Below are 22,493 nucleotides of genomic sequence, written 5' to 3' on the forward strand. Positions count from 1 at the left end.
GGCCCCCCTACCCAGACCTCCCTCCCCAGCCCTCCCTACCCCAGGCCTCCCTGCCCCAGGCCTCCCTACCCCAAGCCCCCCTGCCCCAGGCCTCCCTACCCCAAGCCCCCCTGCCCCAGGCCAGGAAAGGGCTGGAACGCCATAGAGAAAACATTAGACTGGCAGCCAGTGGGCCAGGATCCTGGGGCTCTTCAACCACTAGCCTCCTGCCGATCGAGTCACCTGCCAGAGCCACAAGATCTTGTCTGTAAAATGAGTGGATGGAGCAAAAAACGTGCCTAAGATCCCTAACGGTGACATCACTGTCATCCAAAGAGGTGGCAGCTACCACTGACGGAAGCCAGTTACCGCCCAGACACAGTGCTTTTCCTCGGAGCACCAGCTCACGCGATTCTCTACCACCTTTAGTGGTTATATAGTAATATCAATAGCGGTATTAGCAATTGTATGAGTAGCAGTATTCCTAGCCCAGATAACACTTGAGACCACATTTTAAGAAATGTCATACTACATTGGAGAAGAAAGACTACTCGGGACATCAATTAGAAGAGGCGTCCTGTCTTTAGGTTGACATGGTCCCACGTGTGTCTGCACTCATGCCCTTCGCTGGGCCTCCTGTGCAGCACACAACCTGTGTATCTGTTCTGAGCGGCCTTGCCCGGGCCTCCCTACCCCAGGCCTCCCTACCCCAGGCCTCCCTTCCCAGGCCTCCCTGCCCCAGGCCTCCCTACCCAGGCCTCCCTGCCCCAGGCCTCCCTTCCCAGGCCTCCCTGTCCCAGGCCTCCCTACCCAGGCCCCCTTCCCAGGCCTCCCTACCCCAGGCCTTCTTGCCCCAGGCTTTCCTGCCCCAGGCCTCCCTGCCCCAGGACCCCCTACCCACCCCAAGCCCCCCTGCCCCAGGCCAGGATCCTGGGGCTCTTCAACCACTAGCCTCCTGCCGATCGAGTCACCTGCCAGAGCCACAAGGTCTCGTCTGTAAAATGAGTGGATGGAGCAAAAAACGTGCCTAAGATCCCTAACGGTGACATCACTGTCATCCAAAGAGGTGGCAGCTACCACTGACGGAAGCCAGTTACCGCCCAGACACAGTGCTTTTCCTCGGAGCACCAGCTCACGCGATTCTCTACCACCTTTCCTGGTAGGTGTGAACACCCCACTTTAGAAAAGAGGCAGCGGAATTTCCCATGAGACCAGGAAGTGGGCACGAGAGCCGGCAGACCCGAGACCAAGGCCAAAGCCCACATTCTGAGCCTCACTGACCCCTGTACAGCAGACCAGGTCAAACAATCCCCTGCCCCTTGGGCCAGGCCTTCCCCATCTGCATCCCAACTCCCCCCGTCCCCCACCTCGGTGCCAGCGGCCTCCTCATAGGCAGGGAGGCAGCCACCGGTCTGTCCACACACACAGACACCCGGCCCACCAGGTGTGCAGCCCAAGGAAGATCCCTACCGCTCATTGTTCAGGGCCATTCTCGGGGGGTCCAGGTTGGGGTTCTCCATGGACTCCATCTGTGGGCACCGCAGGAAGTAGTAGAGCGTGTGGAGGGCATCAGGGGACCAGGTGATGGGCTGGGGAGGCTGGCGGGCCTGACGGGCGGGGCTGGAGCCAGGACACAGGGGGCGGCGCCCCTGCATGTGGTGCATGGCTCGGGACACCAGGTCACCTGCAGGGGGAGCAGAAGGGAGGAGAGAAAACAGAGTCTGAGTTCACGGCCCACATTCTCCCAAGAACGCTTGTAGCTAAAGCCTCGTAATTACGGTCTAGTCTGGGCGGAGGTGGAAACTCACCTAGACACACCGTGGCCGGTTTCCCTTTCACTTTCGGTCTTGCCTACACAGCTGAACGACACACCTGGCAGGCCCGCCCTCCACAGTGCAGGCCCATGTGGTTTCTTTTTCGACATCCCCACTCTCTCCACCACCCCACGGGCCTCGCCCCAGCTCTTTGACCAAGGGAATCCCTCTGGGCCTCCTCTCCCAGCCTCCGACAACCAGTGCCAGACTCAGGGGACGCCCCGTGCTGTCTGGTGCAAAGGCCCAGGCGCTTCAGTCAGGAGGCTGCCTCCATCCCCTTCGCGTCAAGCAAAAGCACCACCACCATCCGCCGAGCACGCACTATGTGCTCAGCATTCACCTCCCCAGAAAGAGGATTTGATGTGATCCTTCACATGCTGGGGCCACGAATTACCCCCATTTTACAGATGAAGAAATAAAGGCTCATGCGGTAAACAAACACTTACTGACCCCACACATCTGCCTGCTCACAGGGAGGCCATGGTGCACCCAGCTGTGGTTCACTAGCCAAGGTCAGGTGGCTAGTCAATGGTCTACATTGGAAACCAGGCTGTGAGCTGAGCTGTGGCCTGGGCTGTGGGGTCTCAGGGCCCCACGTCCTGTGCTGTGTTACTGCCCAAGTCCAGCCTTTTCAATATCCCCCCAGCCCGGGCAGGAAGCTCCCATCATTGTGTGCGGCCACAATGCTGAGAAAGGATGGGTGAAGCAGCCCCAGGCACCTGCGGGCCCCTCGGTTCTGGGACAAGTGGCGCCCTTCCATCCTCTTCAGGCCTGGGAACGCAGGGCTTCCCCTGGGGGCCAGCTTCCTCCCATCTGGACATGGCTGACCCCGAGGAAGGAGAAAGATGCAGGTTTTAATTTGGCAAGTAAAGGATCATTCAATGTATGGCAGAACCAAGTCATTCATTTATTCAATTTATCGTCACTCGACAGCTTCTGAGAGTCTGGTACTTCGTTCCACGGTGTCCCCGGCACCCCACCCGGGATCTACTGCATAAGAGGTGCTAGGCATACACTTAGAGAATGAAGAAATAGCCTTGCACCTCTGTTTCATTTCAACATACAATGTCGGGGCAGGGGCTTGATTTGAGCTCATTAGCCGCCCAGTTCTCCCACGACAGCCACAGCGATGGTGTGTGGCCTCTATCTGAGCAGGGACAATGGCACCCCTGGAATTGACCTCCACTGGGAAAGAGCGTGTCCCCTACCCCCAGGTCCTCACTCCTCTCCACACGCCTGGCTGTTCGTCCCTGCAGCTGTGTGCCTCCTGGCCCAGAGGGTGGAGGGCAGCAAGTTACTGACAAATGGCTCCCATCCCCAAGACTCTGATTTGATGGGTCTGGGTACTTTGTAAAAGTCCCCCTGGCGAGTGAGTCTACTGCCCGGTGGGGTCTGAGAATCACCAGGTAGCAGGACCCGGGCACCTGTACTTTGTAAAAGTCCCCCTGGCGAGTCTACTGCCCGGTGGGGTCTGAGAATCACCAGGTAAGTGGGTGAGAGCATAGATCCCAGAGTCAAGTCAGGGCTCTGCTACTTCCAATCTCACACACGTTACTGAGCAGAGCCTTGGTTTCCTCATCTGCAAAACGGGAGTCATCCCAGCAAACCTCAAAATGGTGCGGATCCCAATAAATAACAGGCGGAAAGCACTCAACGTCCTGCTCGGCACAGAGTAAGTACTTGACAAAGGTTAACTACAACCCCATTACGATTCCTGGCCTCTTCCTGTCATCCCTCCCTCCTGCAGGCCGTTCCGTGGCTCTTCCTCCCAGGACCTCTGTGTGCAGTCAAGCGCTGCCCCACATTTCCCAGGACAGGAGGCCGGGTCCTGAAATGCCAGCTCCCAGCCCTGCCCTCGGGCTCCTGGGTGGTAGAAACCGGCACCGACACCCCCCACCCCGCAGCCGCCTCAGCACAGCTCGTTGTACCAGCTGAGTCGGCTGCAATGAGCTGAAACCTGGCTCCCGCCTCCCCAGGCCCGAATGCCATCACTTCTGGCAGGACCACGGGGCCAAGAGGAGAAGTCACAGAGCCTGCAGTTTGCATCCCAGAGGAATCTCGTGGAGATAGCATTTCCGAGGCAGACAAGGTGGAAGTCGTCATCATTAATCACGTTTATGATTGTTTTCTTGTTACTGGTGCAGAAACCGTTGGCAACACAATTCCAGCCAGAATGCAGGCAAGAAAAAAAAAAATCCAGGAAGAAATGGGAGCGCCTCCGAAGGGCTCCCTAACTGGAACAGGGAGGCCGAGAAGGTTCAGGAAGGCCATGGAGGCAGCAGGAGATGGGGTCCCTGCACTTCTTGGCTCCAAGCCCAGCTACGCGTCATCAGTCTCTCTCAACAACCAGACAATCCCGACCAGGCATCTAAAAACGCACACTGCTCTGCACCCCTCATTTATGGCCAAAGAGAGCCGCTCGCTCTGGCTGTCCTCCCAGAGGGCTTTTCCTCCCGCCCCCTTAGATTTTCTAGGCTTCGTGATAGACATGAAGAGAGAGAAAATCTCATTCAGTCTTTACAACCACCCCTTAAGGGAGGCATTTCTGTTTTACAGACGAGGAAACAGGCTCACAGAAGTGAAATGATTTGTCCCAGTTGCACAACTAGCCTGTGAACCAGCCAGGCCTTGAACTGGGGGCCCTGTGTTCCAACCACTTGCCCTCGGCTGCTGCGCCATGGCCACCTAGAGCGTGGTCTGCAGACTGTTACCGGGTCACAACAAGTTAATTTTAGAAATTTCAGAAATTTAAAAACAGCAACAACTCCATCGCAATGCCTATCTAATCTAATAATAAGAAAAAAATTGGCTTGCGTTTTACATGTCTCTTAGTTTACTTTCCTGGACATTTATTTCTATTGTGTTTTATTACAGTTTCAGTCTGCAGCATGGGGGCAGGGTGGATGAAACCCCCAGCTAGTATGAGAAGCCTTGGCCCAGATTGGACACTCGGAGCTGCTTCTGGAAAATTCTTGGACTTGAGAATCACTTGATCCTAAGCTCAATGAAACCTCAGTCTGAAGCCCAGAAACACCCACGGGGCGTGAAAAGCCCGCCCTCGCTGCTCGTTAATCACGAGAGCCTTGATCAGAGGTGCTGCAGGTTTCACTGTGGTCTGCCCACCTTCATTATGTGCCATCCAATAACACCAATAAAGCCAGCAGAGAGGCTGGAGTGCAGCAGACTCTTCCATCTGGCTGCCTTTAAAAAGAGGGGTTTTGTTTTGTTTGCGTCTTATTCCCCCCCATCTACATATTCATGGGTAGAGAGGGACAGAGGAACATACAGGTGCCCAAGTTCCCGTGCAGCTGGACCTGATGCAAGAAAGAAACTTCTTGACCTACCTGGCAGGCTGGGCTTGGCAAAGCGCAGGGAGCTGATGCCTGTTAAACCTGGGGTAAGGTTTTAGGTACAAGGTGCTCGGTGCCAAGTATCGCTAACCTCATTAAGATCTTTAGTCTCAGAGAGAGAAATTGCAATATCTGCCTCCACCTTGTCTCCTCCCTCCTTCACAGCCGGATGAGCAAAAACCCTGGTTTCAGAGTGAGAGGGAGCGCGGGCAACTCGGTGCACGACACGGACTGTTGGGTTGTCAGTGAAAAGAGGCTACGGGGCTGCTTCTTCCCTTTGCCCTGAGGAGCGGCGGGGCCAGGATGTGGACCGCTCCTAACGCATGTGCACACACGCATGTGCACACACACACGCGCGCACGCACACACACACGCACACACACACGCACAGACACGCACGTGCACACACGCATGTGCACACACACATGTGCACACACACACACACACACGCACACACACACCCCTGGCATCTGGTACTGTTCTAATCACTGTGCTACGCACACACAAACCCCTGGCATCTGGTACTGTTCTAATCACTGTGCTACAGGACAGAAGGGGAAAAGCAGAGTCTCCATTCTCATGAAGCTGACAGGCCACTATTTACATGGGAATAGATGATAAATGTCAAGTGGCTATCAAGGCTTTGAAAAAACCAAAGCCGTAAGAGAAAAGACAGAGGAATGAGAGTGGGTGCTCGTCCACGCAGGGTGCTCAGGGAAGACCTAATAAGGTGCCATTTGGGCAGAGACTTGCAGAGCATTAAGGTGGAAAGGTCACAGGCACAGGGAACAGCTAGTGCAAAGGCCCCGGGGTGCAAGGTACGTGGCCATGAGGCTGGGGATCAGGCTGGAGCACAGCCATCTAGATAAAGCCAGATCAAATATTCGATCGTGGGCTACAGTGAGGATATAGATTTCACTGAGTGAGCCGGGAAACCATAGCGGGCACGGAGGGGATGCTGAGCAGATGGGTAACATAATCCAATTTGTGTTTTAAATGGCCCTGGTTGGGGCTGAGTTGGTAGCAGTGGAGGTGGTGCAAGGGGAAAACTAAGATCTGAGCGAGTTTCAGAAGGTAGGACCAGTAGGACTCTGTCTCCCTTCTCCTGAGGGAAGTTTCTGAGTGCCCCCTGGCCTGGCTGTGGACTGCAATGGACAGAGGCCGCGTGGGGAAGGACAAAGGCTCAGGGCCCAGCCTCGGCGTCAGCTGCCCAAATGCTGGTGGCAGGGCTGCTAGCCACGTCCAGGGAGCCCACAGTCCCACGTGAAAGAGCTCTGCTAACAGCAGGCATGTCGGGAGTCGAGCCCACACCCTGACTCCTTTTGCTGCCTGACTTGGGGGAAATCACATTGCTCCTCTGAGCCTTTGTCACCAGGACACACTTTGCCAAGCTGCTCTGAGGAGTAAATGAGATCATGTGAGTGAGGTGCTCCATGTGGTGCCTTGCGCATAGTAGGTACTCAATGTTCAAAATGCAAAATAAAACCAAGGTGCCTTCCGGTGGTCTGAAGGCTGAGTGCATCCCTCCCTGTTCTTGGGGCGGGAAAGTTTACCAAACACACCGAGCCCGCTTCCTGCACGTCCCTCGAGGGGCAGGGGACCCAGGTGGCCGTCCTGCCATCCCCCCGGAGACAGAGCCGGACGTCTGGCTTGCCCTCCCGGCCCCAAGTGCTGATCTGCTCTGTGACCTGGAGCCAGGCACCTTTGTTTCCTTTCCTGGGAAGGGGAGGAAGAAAGAAGGGAGGAAGCTGCGTCCTAAAGAAATAGAAAGGTTTGCCATTCACTGTTCAGGGGCCAGAAAACTCCAAGAAATTATAAATAGAAAAGGCTGAGTGAAGCGCCATCTGCTCCAGCCGTGCGCTAGGGCCCCTGGGTGTGTGGCTGCCGCCGGGTGGTCGTGGCCTCAGGACACAGTGAGGGAGAAGTAAGGACGAAGAATGTCCAGTCTGATTTCTCAAATAACTGGGTAGAGACCTTGACCGCAGAGCCCTGAGGTCCTGGTGGAGCCAGGGCTGCTGCAGGGCTGAGGTGCCCTCCTTCACCCAGAGCAGCTCTGTTTTGACTTTCCCTTTTCTATGTTGAGGTTTAAGGGTTGCTTTCCTTTAAAAACAATACTGGTGGTAAATTCACTACTTTGGGGGCTGGCAGGTAAAATAAACGAGTGAAACAGGCCAACTCTAGAATAACGAGGTATGTGACAACATAGGGGGCACATGTCCGCTTAGCTGCCCACAGCCCCTCCCCGTCGCTGCCACGCAGGAGTGGGGCCCAGTGTCCCCAGATCATCTGTGTGCGATGAAGGCCCCATGTAGCCAAACCACACGGGACCGTGGGCCACCAGTGGGCGACCTCTGGCCCGGGAGGACCGAGCTTCCAGGGAAGGCAAGAAGCGGGAAGACGGAGGAGGCCGGAACCCAGAAGCCAGCCTCATCCTCGCCTTCTCCCCGGGAGCCAGCTGGAGGGGGTGCCCCACGTACTCAGCTCGGAGATGCTCCCCACGCAGGTGGCCAGGAGGGACTGCTCCAGGGTCCGGAGCTCCAGCTGCGCGTAGGCATCTGCGCGCTCGTCCTGGCCCAGGGACCCGCCGTTGTAGGGGCTGAAGTACGCCGGCAGCGAGAGGACACCTGTGGGGAGACAAGACAGAAGGTCACCTCGGGGAAGCGAAGCTCTCGGCAGAGCAGGGTCAGTGGCAGAGGTAAGGCTCCACTTGGGGACGGCCGACTCTCACCGTGGACAGCGCTGCAGGGCCAGGGCGCGGAGTGGCCGGCTCGCAGGTGGCACTGAGCCAAGTGGAGACGGGGAGCTGCACAAGGAATGGCTACGGAGGCTGGTGGGCCACATGGGAACTCATTCACTCCTTCACTTCCGCACTCACTGAACATTTGCAGAGTGCCTCGCCCGGACCCGGCGCGGTGCGACTTTCAGGGTGCCGGGGTGACAAGGAGGCCTGGCTCTGTCTTCCAGGAGCTCAGGGGACGGCTGTGTCAGGGTCAACCTCCACCTGGCGGCCTAACGGGCAGCACCGCCCCAGCCTCTCACTTCCTGTGCTGCCCCGCTTCCTTCTTCAAGAAACCACAGAGAATGATGCTGCCTGCTCCCCTCCTGAAGGGACCCGTCCCGTCCCAGCCGCTGGCCAAGCCCAATTAGTGTTTTTCATTAGCACTTCAGTGGCTGAGGAGCCGAGCTGTCAGCATCAGCCCCCCAGGGGGACAGCCTGTACATTTCTCAGACTCACTGTGTGGCTTCTTAGAAAGCACCAGACAAGCAAAATCAGCCCGGCTTAAAATTACATGTGGGTTCTTAAGAGCATGTGGTCACAGACATTCCCAACTTTTAGTGACGGCTGTTTCTTTGATCAATGCCTCTTTGTCCACCCACCCTGATTTTTTTTTTTTTAAGGAAAAAACCCACAGGAATTTAATCAGTCAGTTTTGAGGAAATGTCTTCAAATTCCTTGAGATAACCGGAGGCCCCGGGATGTGGCCAGATGTGCGTTAGAATTCCCTGTCCTACACCCAGAAACGGGACAGGGATGAATGAGGACAGCCGCGGGGCGTGCAGGAGAGCGGTGGAGGAACCCAGAAACGGGACGGGGGTGAGGACAGCCGCGGGGCGTGCAGGAGAGCGGTGGAGGCAGGGCCTCAGAGCCGGGCTCTGTCACTTAACCGGGCGGCGTGATGGCGGGCAAGTTACCTCATTTCTCTGTGCCTCCGACCGACCCCGCGTGTGTTAACTGGGGATGAGGAACGTGTGCAGCTTGCAGTGCGGCCCTGAAGGGAAACTGAGTTGCTGCCCATCGACCCTCGGACAGCGTGTGGCTCCGAGTAAGTGCTCTGTGGGAGCCGTGGCTATCATCTCCACTGTGTGCTGGGGACGCAGGCTTTGCTCACACTCTCCCATTTTTCTTTCAACTGGGTAGGCACTACTGTCTCCATGTTACACACTGGGAGATGGATGTGCAGAGAACTGAACAACTTGTCAACTAAGTAGCAGAGCTGGGATTTGAACGTGGGTCTGACAGACTCTAGGTCATGCACACTCAACCCTCTGAAAGCCCAGATCCAATGAGCACACCTCCCAAGCTCTCCTACCGTGCTAAGCCCTGTGTGTCCCTTTCCTGGGTCAAACGCACATGGCAGGCCTCCCCCTCACCCAGATCCTGACCACTCTTAGGTTCAGCCGCCGGTCAGCCCTGCCCTCCCAGCGTGCCCTTCCCTTGACCCGGCTCCCTGCCCTCCTTGCTGCCTCACTGCCGCTAGGCACTGCCCATCTCCCTTTGCCCCTTTTGATGGCAGCGGCCCCTCCCATCACATCCGGCTCACTGACTTGGCCAAGCACTTCCTCAGAGCTGTTTCCAGTGGGAGGCGGAGGAGGGCGTGACTGGGATCCCCCTGCCCTATTCCAAAGCAGAAACTCTCGCTGGCAGCGGAGTGCCCGTTAGGAAAAGCTGGGAACATTCAAACAAGTGAACCAGAGAGAACATCATGCACACACACACCATGAGCTAACCCCACGGACAGCCGGACACCAGGAAGGCTCCTACACGGCTCTGTCCCCGGGGCGGGCTGGCTCCTCCTCTCTTCTCTGTTATTAATCTCCAGGAACCACACAGGGGACATGTGGATCACATTTGCAGTGCTTACAGCAAGGGAATAGAAAAGTCAGCTGATTTGTCAAAGGATTCCCAGAGAGAAATGTTCTGTCAATGGATCTAGTAACAGGAGCTGGCAGCTCCATTAATAATAGTTCCCATGTTCCCAGTCATCACCCACCCACGGGGATTTTCACTTAATACTGTGGCAAAAGTAATTATGAACCGATTATTAATAATTGATAACATCACAGCTTTTGCATAGTACCTTTTGCTCTTAAGAGGCTTAAAAGCACTTCCTCAAAGTGCTTTATTCCTTGAGTAACTTATTCCTCCGGTGAGGTTGGTAGGGCAGTAATCATGGTTAACAGTCAATAACGTTGACTGTCAGTGAGGGCTGACTCTGTGCCAGGCACTGTGATAAGTTACTTGCATGATCACATAGAAGCCCCCAAGACTTTGTGAGGTAGTCATCCTACCCATCTTACAGGTGAGAAATCCAAGGCTCCCCAAAGTTAAGTGACTTGCCCTAGGTTATGGAGGGTCGGAAACTGACCTGGGGCTAAAATGTCAACTCTTGATTTCTGAAATAAAATGATGTGCTACTCCCCATGTCCTTTAGTTAAACTGCACTGGAATATCTGCAAAAAGAGGGGTTCTGCTTGGGCCTTGGTTTGATAACTTCAAAGACCCAGAAATATGACTTTCCTTCTAATGGGTCCCCAGGCACCTCCGGCCAAGGTCCCTGGAGGTCTGCCCTGAAACTTGAGAGAGAGAAGGCTGTCTGCCTCTGTTCGTTCTACAAGCAGTTCCACAGTTTGTCGTCCAAACCCGCTCCTTAAGAAAGCGCTTTTTTACGTCAATTGAAATTCTCCTCTCTCCCACATAAGCCCGCTCCTCAGAAGTTCTCACTGGAGATGGAAAATATTTGCTTTAAATTCTCTTAACACCTCGAGGCCTTCCTTGCCCCACACAAATTCCCAGCTGTGTGATGCAGACCCGGGGCAAAGTCACTGTAAAAAGAGATTCCAAGAAAAAAGAAAAGGAAAAGAAAGGAAAGGCTTTTTTTTTTCTACTTAGTAAAATCCCTAGGAAAAAAACTGCTTATTTTAGTTAGACATGATGAAAAAGAAAGCATGCTGGAATGTTTCCCTCGACCCCTTTATCAAACAGACACCCCCAACCAAGCGCTGTTGAGCTGTGTAAGTTACGGAGAACCCCACACGCATCACTCAGGTCAGGACGGTGAGATGGGGCCCCGAGGGTGAGGCAGTGAGCGCGCCCAGCCACCTTTGCCTCCTCCCACAAGCCCAGCCTTTCCGTGGAAACAGTGCCGCCCTAGTGTGCCCGACTGCATGCGAAGCCTCCACATTTCCCAACGTGTACACAGAACCATCCTCTTCCGTCACTCCGTTCTTCTCAGCCTGGTTGCCCAACCCTTGAATCTGGGAACTCGTTATCTCATTCCCCAAAGCGCTGCCTCCTCCACGGTCCATGCCTCTCCGAGGACAGCGAGTGCGGCGCCACAGCTGCCCAGTTGTCCAACGACAGACCTGTGAGTCATCATCCTTATCAACTCCCTCCCTGCTCCCACGCATCCAATCAACAAAGTCTTGCTCCTTTACTCCCTTAAAATTCCAAGTACCTGTCCCTGCTGTGCCCCAGTCCGGCCACTGACTGCTGGGGCAGCCTCACCCGCCTGCCTCCTGCCTCCAGTCTCCCCCGCCCCTGCCACCCTTTCCTCCCTCCGGTCACCTTCCCCTGGAGCTCGCCCTCTTCCAGGCCTTCCCCACTGCCCCTGGGAAGAAGCTTAAACTCCTTTCCACAGTGAAGCATAGATACCGCTCTCATTTCTTTCTCTGCAATTTAGAAATGAAAATCATTCTGCCAGTAAACGGGGAAATTCCCAGCACCTCCCAGGAAGCCAGTCAAGCAGAGAACCTGCACACCTGACGGCGTTTCTCAGCGCTGCTTTCCCAGCCTTGGCCCCTGGGCTCGGCTCCAGCTCTGGGTTTGGAAAAGCAACAATTACGGGTGATTTTCCACCAGCGCCCAGAGGGGGCGCCAGTGAGTTAGATGGGAACCCCGCCTTCTTGCTGGTGGTTGCCAACCAGGAATTCAACCTGGGTTTCAGCTTGTAGAGGCGCTGGCTTCTCCAAGCCAGGACCCTGCCAGAAGCAGATGGGCTGCACACGGGGCTGACGAACCGGACTTTGAGCGCAAAGCTTTTCCAGGAGCAGGGCTTAGCCTGAAGGCCTATCAACAGGCGCTGCTTCCTTCTCTCCTCTGTGCAGCCTGGGGGCTGACTCGATGGCTTCTCAAGCCTCCTGCAGCTTGGGGACCCCCCACTCCCCTGGCTCCTCTGTGTGCTCTACCTTCTACCCCTCCACGCCTGCCCCCCTTTCACCCCTTCATTTACCTTCTGAGCTGTCAACAACAGGAACGAATAGGCCAGATCTTGTTATTACCATTTCCTACGGTTTAATTCCCCCCACAGATATAACACCCTCCCCCACTCGCACACAATTTTAAATGTAAAGAAAATATTTTTTTTGTGAGTGTGAAAACTGGATCGATTTATAGTTCAGCTTTTCTGAGCAGCCATCAAAAGCCATCAAGACTGTAACATAACTGTCCCCTCAACTCAATATACCATGACCAGCTCTGTCCCCAGAGTTGTGAACGTTCTTCTTGGGCCACTGTGACTGCAGTGGGCCCAGCTACCTGTGCAGGCCTGTGTGGCTAGCACCCTCTCCTGCCCCTGTCCCCCACAATTCCCACCAGATACTCCCCCGCCAACTCAGGGAACCTCATTTGTGAGGACAGCAAAGGCCACGCCAGCCTCCTGCTTCCTTAGAATGAAACCAGGAGGCGGAGGATTACTCCTTTATTGCCCTGGTGAAGAAACTTGGTCTTCTGCCAGTTTTCTTAGGAGCTGGAAGCCTGGGCGGGGTTCAATCCATAAGCTTCTGAAAATAAAAGTTATATTGCCCCACTGAACGGCTTCCAAGTAGCCCACACAATCCAACTCTTTTAATTTTTTTTAAAAAAGCGTTTCCATTCTCTGATCTGAAATTTTATATATAGTATGTCTAATGCTCAGTTGTATGTTAGTCATACAAAGTGCTGAAAACTTAAAGCGCAGACATTATTCAGAGAGACCCAAGTGAAATAGAAGGGCTGTTGATTCTAAAACAACCTCACTGAATGGAATTTCTCCTGAGATTCCAAATCCAAAGAAGTTGGTGTGTGTGTGTGTGTGTGTGTGTGTGTGTTGGGGGGGGGGCGTTGAGACAAGGGGGGGATGAAGGAAATAAGAAGAAAAGCCTGGAAGTGGAATGAAATATGCCTGACTGGTGAGCTGTCAATCATCCATGTAAAAATGATTCATCAAGAATAACTGAGCACAGCCGGCATGGCTCGGTGGTTGAGTGTTGACCTATGAACCAGGAGGTCAGGGTTCAATTCCCAGTCAGGGCACATGCCTGGGTTGCGGGCTGGATCCCCAGTGTGGGGCCTGCAGGAGGCAGCCGATCAATGATTCTCTGTCATCATTGATGTTTCTATCTCTCTCCCCCTCTCCATTCATCTCTTTGAAATAAATAAAAATATATTTTAAAAAAAATTTTAAAAAAGAATAATCGAGCATGGGACCACTCTACAGTGAGACCCAAGAGTTCAAGTGAGGAGAAAATGTTGGGAGGAAGGGAGGAGAGTGGGTGGGATCTAAATTGAGATTGGAAGCAGGTTTTAACTGCGGGTTCATAATGAATGGAGAGGGGTTAGCACACACTTAGTAGTATTCTATGCCAGGAATGGAGGAACTGGCATCTGAGCCGCCACAAAGACCCCAGCAGTGCTTTTATTACTATTAGCTAGCAGGTAGTATATTACTGCCCTATTTACCAACGAGGAATGCTGAGGTTTAGATGGGCTAAGGGCACAAAGCTAGCAAAGGGTGCAGGTGGGAGTGAGACCCAGCCTGTCTGACACTTGGGTCCACAATGGTAACCACTGCACCACACTGCCTCTCCCATGGGGCTCCCCCTATTCTAGCCCAGGGACAGAACACTTCCTTCACCCCCACTCCCACCCCCAGTCCGATGAGCACTGCACTTCCCCCTTCTTGAAGGTCAGGAAATGGGAAGCAAACACAATCGAGCTCTGGGTGACACCTCACCCTGGCCAGCGATCAGAAAGACCGCGCGCTAAAGGTGGTCTTCAGTTAAGTCAGGCCCAGGGCTGAGCACTCACCAGGAAACAGTAAGTAACAATGCACATCTGTGATTGCCAGGGAGTCCGGGCCAGAGAACCCAGGGCAAGTGCAAAGGCAACACGCTCACTGCCAGCACCCCAATTCTCTCTAAAAAGGTGGGAAAAGGCAAACCTCACCACGGATACTGGGCTGGACCTCACCTCCCTTTGAATCCTTGGCCGTCTCGGGCCTAATGGGGGTGGACCTGCTTGGGGAGCTGGTCTTGGGGCTGCCTCTTTCCCCTCCAACTGGCAGCCCCTCTGACCTCCGACCTCAGGGCTGGCTGTCCCAATTCTCCAGGGACTCCAAGCAGGGTGAGGATTTAGAGGGCAGATGGGGGCCACTGAAACACTGTATAACAGCCCAACAAAGCGGGGGGGGGGGGGCGCGGTGACCCCAGAATCCCCACTACAAACACTGGGTCCTTGGCATTTGGTGATTTGTTTAATTAAAGTGCATGTCAGTCTGTCATAGATCCCGAGGGTGAATACTGGGGCCTGTAGAAGAACAAACTAGTAGGGATCACAGATTGCAGCTTAATTTTTTTCTGAAGAAAGAAATATGAATAAAACACAGTGTGCTAACGGCCATTTCTCCCCTGCAAGAGAGTAAAATGAAGCCGGAGTAACCCAGCAGCTCAATGCCAGGAATTAAACCTATAGGTGAACTCTGGGAAAACCAGCCACAGTCACCACATTGGGCAGCGAGGAGCAGGAAGCTCGCGGCCAGCTACTGAGCTCTTTCCTGCGGGAAAAGATCTCCAAGGGGCTTAGGACACTTTTTAAGAGATTCTGGAGGCCTCTTTCCAAAGTTTTGCTCTAACACATCAGGGATTTGAGTGACCCAGGAAGCGAGCGTCTTAGAACTGCTGCCTCTTAAAAGAAGAAAAATCCACCATGTGACTATGGTCCTTTGTCAAATGTCATCCTCAACTTGCGGGTGTGTGTGTGTGTGCGCGCGCGAGTGCGCAGTGATTCCTGCGAGCCAAGGGCAACCTTGAGCCACTATGGTATAAAGGCAACACATTCAACACACACACACACACACACACACACACACACACACACGCACACACAGAGTAAATGGAAGATGTGAGGATGGAGACAGATGGGTAAAGTCATTATCCTAAAATATGGGGCTTTTCCCCACCAATGCACACCGCCACAAGATAAGAGTGGTTCCCTCGGTGCCAGTGCTATAAAAAGATTTTGAACTACTGTGCTTCCTAACCTCTGTAAGTGAATGAGCTATATTGGTGTAGTAAAAGTGATTACGGTAAGGGAAATGGGGGATGGGAATGATGTATTTAGAGGAAGAAGAGAGTGATAGGATGTTTCTTCAGAGCGAAGGAATGTCCACAATTTCTAGTACGGCAGATCATTAGTTACCGGAAATTAAATTTTTATATATATAAAAAAGGGAATGTTAAAAAAAAAACACCCCCCACTATAATCTACTTACTTGTAAAGAGCCCAGAATGGGAATCCATCGAACATAAAAGATAGCTATTTCTCATGGGAGAATTTTAGATGAGTTTTTCCCTCCATTATTCTTCATCCTGTTTTCTGATTAAATAATGACTTATGAAAGTCAAGTTCTTAATGCTGTCCACCTTAAACTTCTACAGTGCTCTATGTCAACTATGTCTCAATACAAATGAAAAATGTTTTTTAATAAAAGTAAAAGCATTGTTACAACTACTGCAGGCTCATGGAAGCAAATAAGGAAAATCTGATCATTTTACAGAAATACTACTAAAATAATAAGATAAGGGACAAGGGTAATTCTTCTGGAAGAAACCCGGGCAGACACCATTCTACATTGCTAACCAGGAGGTGAGATTTTGTCCACATGCCTCATGGCTGGCAGGTGGGGCTGACTCAGGCCGGCTCGGGGCTGCATCAGCAGTGGGACTTCCCGTGGCATCTTGCCACCTCCGGGCCCAGCTGTGTGCTCACTGCACTGAGACCGTGTGATCATGACGCAGCCACGCGGCCACCTGCACCTCCGACCCCTGCCACGTGCTGGGATCTGAGAACAGGTAGGGCGGGGGAAGTTCTCACGCCACATGGCCGGAATCACCAGGCGCAGAGAAGGAGCCTCCCACAGCCAACACTGGAGAAGGGGTACAGGTGGGCCAGGAGGTGGGAGAGGAAGCCAAGCTCGTGCTGGGAGTGACTCCTGGGCTGCACCCCAGGCTAGGGAGCAGGGCTGCCGAGTAGTGGGCCAACTGCCAGCCCAGCGGGCAGGAGAGGGTCCATGAGCACAGGCACCCACAATGAGCACAAGAAACTCCTTGGGGTTTTTTATTTGAAAAAGATACAAGTGTCACAAGGTCTGGGGCAGATGGCCAAGGTGTATATTAACAGAGCACGAATGCGTTAGTCAGAACTGCACAGCGCTGGAGCCCTTCTGCAAACGGAACCTGTTTCCGACGGCTTTGGTTTCCATCTCAAAGGGCTCTGACCATCAGATGATTTAACAGCATGAGTCAGAGGGGTGAGGGCTCAACACGCAGCTTTGCCTCTTACGAGCTGTGAGACCTTGGACGAGTTTCTTACCCTCTCTGAGCCAAAATCCGCTCGTCTGTGTCTTTGTGCCTAATAATAGCTTCTGATTTACAGGACTGAGGATTAAAAGTAAGCATTTGGCAAAATACCCGACACCCAGAGAGCATGGAGTGAATGGAACTGTCCTTTAAATGGCCGTGCTGCATTCTGGGGCCAGTGGCTGTGGGATACAGTCATTGGTACCCTATTAATTACTTATCAGCATCAGGAGGGAGAGATGGACCCAGGCCTAGCTACCCTCTTGTCTTCCTAAAGGCCACTGTGGTCTATGCTGGTAAAGAATCATGCTTGCCCTGGCTGGTTTGGCTCAGTGGACAGAGGGTCAGCCAGCAGACGGAAGGGTCCCGAGTTCGATTCCAGTCAGGGTCGCATGCCAGGGTTGCAGGCTTGGTCCCCAGTTGGGGGCATGCAGGAGGCGGCCGATAGGTGGTTCTCTCTCATCATTAATGTTTCTATCCCTCTCTCCCTCTCCTTTCCTCTCTGAAATCAGTTAAAAAAAAAAAAAAAAAAGAACCACGCTTTACTCAGCACAGATGGGCCATTTATTCTGCAGTCATTCACTCACTCATTTACTCAGTAGCTATTTATTTTGATGACCTAATAATGTACCAGAAGTGGCTGTGCTCTGGGGACATAAAAGTGATGTCTGCAATCTCGTGACAGACGGCACACCAGCCAACTCAATATTGCACAGACTATGACAGGGTCAGTATAAGGGGAAGGGTCTCTAAGCCAGACCACCTGGGCTTAGTGGCCAAGGAAGGTTCCTGCAGGGACTGAGAGGAGAGGCTCTGAGTGATGGGTGGAGCCTGACAGGCCTTCCGGGAGGGACCAGGGTGAACGGTGCCAGTCACACAGTCTAAGGGGCTGGGACTCTGTTCTGAGGGCAATGAGGACCCCCTGCAGGGGCTTAAGCAGCTGAGAGGCAGGGCCGGGCGTACATTTAGACAGAGAAGCCAGGCAGCCGTGTGGGAAGGGGGTGGGGGGGTAGGTGACAGAGCCCACGGAGGCAGGTCACACCTCCTCCTTTGCCGTGGATCTCACAGCCCCAAATCTACCCAGGCCGCCGTGTGACCTCTCATTTCAATAACGCTGCTCATTCCTGTTCGCTAAGCTCTAAGCACTTACACATCAGAGACAGAAGTAGCAGATGATATGTTTTGGAACGAAAACTCATTAAGAGATCATTCTTAAGCCTAAATAAGCGGAAGCCATGTTTGACCACCTTTAAAACTGGTGATGTTCCTGGATCAACTTGAGGCAGTCAGCAGATTTCCAGAGGGAACTCACCCAGGAAGCAGGGGTGTTGTACAACTCGTGCCTCGAGTTCTGGGCCAGAATAGATGCCCCAGCACTGAGTGCGCCGGAGACACCAGGGCCCAGAGGTGGCATCACCCCCTTCGTAACTCACATGGCGCGCACTCGCCCATACCCGCCTGCCGCTCAGAGAGGGCGGCCTGCAGGCAGTTAGCAAACCCGAGACAGAGAACACATCCTCCAAGGCCTGGGACCCTCTGTGTCAAGGTTGACTGATGGCGTCAAACTCGCAACACGTCTCTGAGTAGGCTCCGGGAATTTTCTTGCTGCAATTCCCATCATTCATTCCCTTAGCCGAGGGTTCGTCACACGCTCATTCGTTACACGGAGCGCGGAGCTAGGGATGCAGAGGTAAGGCCCAGGAGCCTGCTCAGAGGGGAGGAAAAACACGCAACGAATTAAAACGCAACCTTGCCCAATGCTGGAGCAGGGGCCTGCAGAAGGTACTAGAAGTTTGGAAGGAGTCTGAAGAGAGGGCTTGCTTCATGGGCAAGGAGGGAAAAGAACAGGATGTGTCAGAAAGCCCCGCTTCCTCCGAGAACCCCAGCGGGACCTTACAGATTACAAGATGCCAACAGTCTCCCGGGCATCTCATGGCTGAGCGACGTCACGCAGCACGGGAGGGAGTTGAAGGGGAGAAGGAGGCTCATTGACAGAAAGGAGGTGCCTGCAGTACACTCGTTCCCAGGACGGGGACATTCTGAACCTCGCTGCGTCACTCCCAGGATCTCGAAGGACACCATGACCTTTCTCCGCTAAGATATACGAAAAGTCACTGGAGGCTTGAAACTGTGCTGACGCACTCAGTGACCTATCCAGTGCCATTCCTTCTCCCCCAGTGCCATTCCTTCTCCTCCTGTCGGGCAGGTTATGTGATATGAACCACCTTCCCCAGGCTCCCTTACCGCGGTGCAGCCTAGTTATGGACAATGGTTTGAGAGGGTAGGTTACAGAGCCCACCCTCTCATCCTACCCCTCAAAGCAAGCCCTAAGCATCGAGTGGGAGGTGAGGAACCCCATCTTCCACCTGGGGCCTGCTAGAGAGGTGACCTTAACAAGGCCCTGTAACAGCAGCATCCTCGTCTCGTTCTTAATTTGAAAACCAGGTCTCCCCAGAGTGGAATTAGAGCTGCAGGAAGATGTGGGGGTTTCCTCACAGGTGTCTGGATTACAGCCTCTCCATCTCCGAGGGCTTGGGGAGAAGTCCTCTCCTCCAGGCAAAAGCCAGGCCCCTCCAGGGCTTTCCACAACCCAAACGGGAAGGTCTCTGGCTCAGGCTCCACGGGCCCCGGAGGGCAGGCTTCTCTGTCCCGCTGCCCGGGCCCGGGGCCTGGGTCTGCCTGCGGAGCTGGATATGACCCTGTGTGCTTCAACGGCAACTCTGGGCTTTGGCCGGATTCCCTCGCTGTTTGTTTTACAAACTCCTACTTATAGTCTCAAATTAGGCTCATTAAAAAGCCAGCTCCCCATAGGGCTGTAAATGTCACACGGACAAGCAGAGAGTGAGTTTACGAGGCCGGCGTGCGATCTGCCCACCAAGACCGCGTTGGGACCCAGTGGAAACACTGAATCCGCCTGTTGGGGCAGAGCCCCTTCCCGGCCCCCTCCCAGATCGAAGGCCGCGGGCAGCAGGCCAGACGAGAGCAGACAGGGCATGTCCTTCCAAGACAGCTGGGCCGCATCTTCCTTGGATCTGAGCTGCACTGACAGAGGGGAAGGCACGCTGCCACCGCGAAACCCTCTGCTCCCTCATCCTTTTCTCACTTCTTCATTTGAAGCACCCCGTTCTATTTACATTCCCCCACAATCACCACTGTAAGCAGAGGCTGCTGCCAGTGCAACCGTCCCCTACACACACACACTCACACACTCACACACACACTCACACACACTCACACTCTCACACACACTCCCACACACACACACACACACACTCCCACACACTCCCCCCCCCCACACACACACTCTCTCTCTCTCTCTCACACACACTCTCTCTCACACACACACACACACACACACGCACACACACACACACACTCATGCCTTGGGCAGATTAACCTTACTTTCCAGGGGGTGTTTCTCCTGCCTGGGTGGCCTCCGTTCTGGTTCCAGCTCTCAGAATTGCCACCTCTGCTGTGCAGCGGATGCCCCTGTGGGGGGTCGTGCCTGCCAGGTGGAGGCTGGGTGAGCACGGTGCACAAAAAAGCGGTCTCTCACTCCCCAGCATGTCTCATTACCCGAATCACTGACCAGTCAGCATGCCCCAAATTACACCCAGGCGGAAGCAATATGTCACCTCGGAGATCTGACCATCCACCCCTCGAGCCGCCTGCCAGATGGCGAAGGTGAGGAAGAATCAAAACCTTTTAACTTTCTTGGCTAAGGTTCAGAAGCTAATGTCTCCATCCTAGGACTTGATTCAAACACACACAGATAACACCTCCCCTACCCCTGCCTCCAAGTACACGAGCAGAACACACCGTGTATTAATACAGCCAAGGCTGGAAGGACTGCAGAACCCACACAGCCTCCAATCGCACTCATGCACCCACAGCCCATCCTTAATCTGCTGCCCTTGTGTCACCTGTTCTCCTCCCCCCCCCCCCCCCCCCCCCCAGTACATACAGCCCCTCTGATCGGGGCTCTGGCACTCCGCACAACACCCTAACGTGGCTATCTGAGGGCACAGTCCCATTGAACACGCACTCACTTCCTCCTAAGAGGGCCCATGTGTGGCTCCAACTGCTAGAAAGTTCTTATTTAATTCAATACCATCATGTTGCAGCTTCTACTCCCTTCCCCCCGCCCCCCACCCCATCCTGTGTCCATATCAGTAAGCCTATCCCACCATCCCACCACTGCTTTGGAAGAAAAGAGGATGGTCCACACCCCCCCTTCTGAATTCTGAAAGGCTCATGATTGCAGCCGCAACCCTGGTGTCTCCCCCATTTTTGTCCCTCCTCCTTCTACCCAGTGACTGGTCACCACCTTCTTCCCAGTGGCTCCTCTGACCACAGTGCAGCGATTGTGAGCATCAGCGGGCTCCTCCGTTACCTGCTGCGTGGCCTTGGCCGCGGGACACTTTCTCTCAGCCTCGGTTTACAGGCGGAGATCTGTAAAATGGGGATGACACCTACTCCCGAGAGCAAGAGTGAGGATCCAGGAGACAACACAGCTGTGAGCTCAGGGCAGTGCCGGGCACAGAGGGTGCTCTTGTCTGGGCCATTGTCCCCACAGGCTCACTATGGTCTAATGCCTGGCCCTCTGTCCTTCTCCCAGGATACTCGGGCTCCAGGAGGGAATGGTCAGTGCTACCGACAACCTCTCACTAGACGGCCAGCTTATGAAGAGCAGAAGCTATAACTGTCATCTTATCTCTCCAGTTGTGAGAATTTGGTCGATGCTTAGTAAGTAGGAAAAACCATGGTCAGAAAACACACATGTATTTGAGCTTTAAGCCTTTGTAAAAACTGGACACTCAATATTAATGCAAACCCAAATAATGGCTTTGGCTTCAGATGGCGTTACAAGTTAAAGAAAAAAAACAAAAAAACGTATCGGGGACACAGTCTCCTCCAACCGCACAGGGAATGAGGAGACGGCCAGCCACCGGGAGGGCAGACGCCCCAGGGCAGAGGCCAGCCGGGCGCTGGCTGCTCTGGCGCAGACATTAGAGCAGAACAGAGAGAGGGCGGGCGTGTCCGTCTGGCCTCCCAGCCCAGCCCTCCCCGGCGAGGTCCTGGTCCTGGTCCCGGTCCAGAGGACAGAGCGCTGAAGTGTGGTCTGCAGGGTCCCAGGAAGTCTGTAAACAACAGCTCTGACGCCACCCTGGGTTTGCAGACCGCAGAGCCCACCCTGCTGGCCCCCAGTGTTCCTCCTCCTTTGCCTTAAAAAGAAAGACAGGGAGACAGAGAAGAGGAGGGAAGTGGGAGAAAGAAACAGAGAAGAAAGTGTCCGTCTGAAAAATAAACACACGTGCTACACGAGTGCTTTGAGCTTAGCAGCCCCGTGACACTTCCATTAACTACAAGATTTAGAAGAAGCCACTGCCGATTTGATTTTTATTTCAAGTAAACACTGGAAATGGCTTGGCAGAGCCCGCTGTCCTCCTCCCGGGAGCCCAGTCTCTGGAAGGGGCGGTTTTAATGGAGGGGCTGTCCCATGGGAATGGTAAGCAAAACCAACTGCCTCCTTCGGGAGCCGGCGAGAGGAGGACTTGGAGAAGGAGCCTGGGGGCAGAGCAAAGTGTCCCAAGGACCCTGGGAGGTGATGGTGTCCTATTTTAGCATAAGAACACTGACACCGCAGAGGTGAGCAGCTTGCCCAAGATCACACAGCTGGTAAGCAGCGGAGCCCACACCCTTCCCTGCGCCATTGTAGGGAACCTGGGCCCAGCACGTATGGGTCAATATTGATGTGTTTTTACATTGAGATGTAAGTCACATATCATAAAGTTCACCCTTTGAAAACGTACGGTTCAGAGGTGTTTAGTGTATTCACAGAATTGTGAAACCATAACCACTATTTAATTCCAGAATATTTTCATCACCCTCCCCCCCAAAGAAACCCTGTACCCAATAGTCACACCCCATTCTCCATATTTACCCCCCTCCCACC

General features: G+C 53.9%; 1 protein-coding gene across 2 annotated transcripts in view; it reads right to left on the minus strand.

Moving 5' to 3' along the window:
- Window positions 1-22,493, minus strand: part of ABTB2 (ankyrin repeat and BTB (POZ) domain containing 2) — a 141,830-nt gene that overhangs the window by 27,731 nt on the left and 91,606 nt on the right. Inside the window, exons 1-3 of one of the 2 annotated variants that reach the window (XM_014538168.1) lie at window positions 7,872-8,062; window positions 7,621-7,767; window positions 1,450-1,663 (exon numbers count right to left, since the gene is read on the minus strand). In XM_014538168.1, the coding sequence (XP_014393654.1) occupies window positions 1,450-1,663; window positions 7,621-7,767; window positions 7,872-8,025 (515 nt within the window). In that variant the 5' untranslated portion in view covers window positions 8,026-8,062. Of the gene's footprint in view, window positions 1-1,449; window positions 1,664-7,620; window positions 7,768-7,871; window positions 8,063-22,493 lie in introns of those variants that run through there. The other variant, XM_005864409.2, reaches the window with a different exon arrangement.

This window comes from Myotis brandtii, unplaced genomic scaffold (genome assembly GCF_000412655.1).
Source record: "Myotis brandtii unplaced genomic scaffold, ASM41265v1 scaffold187, whole genome shotgun sequence".
Classification (NCBI taxonomy): Eukaryota; Metazoa; Chordata; class Mammalia; order Chiroptera; family Vespertilionidae; genus Myotis; species Myotis brandtii.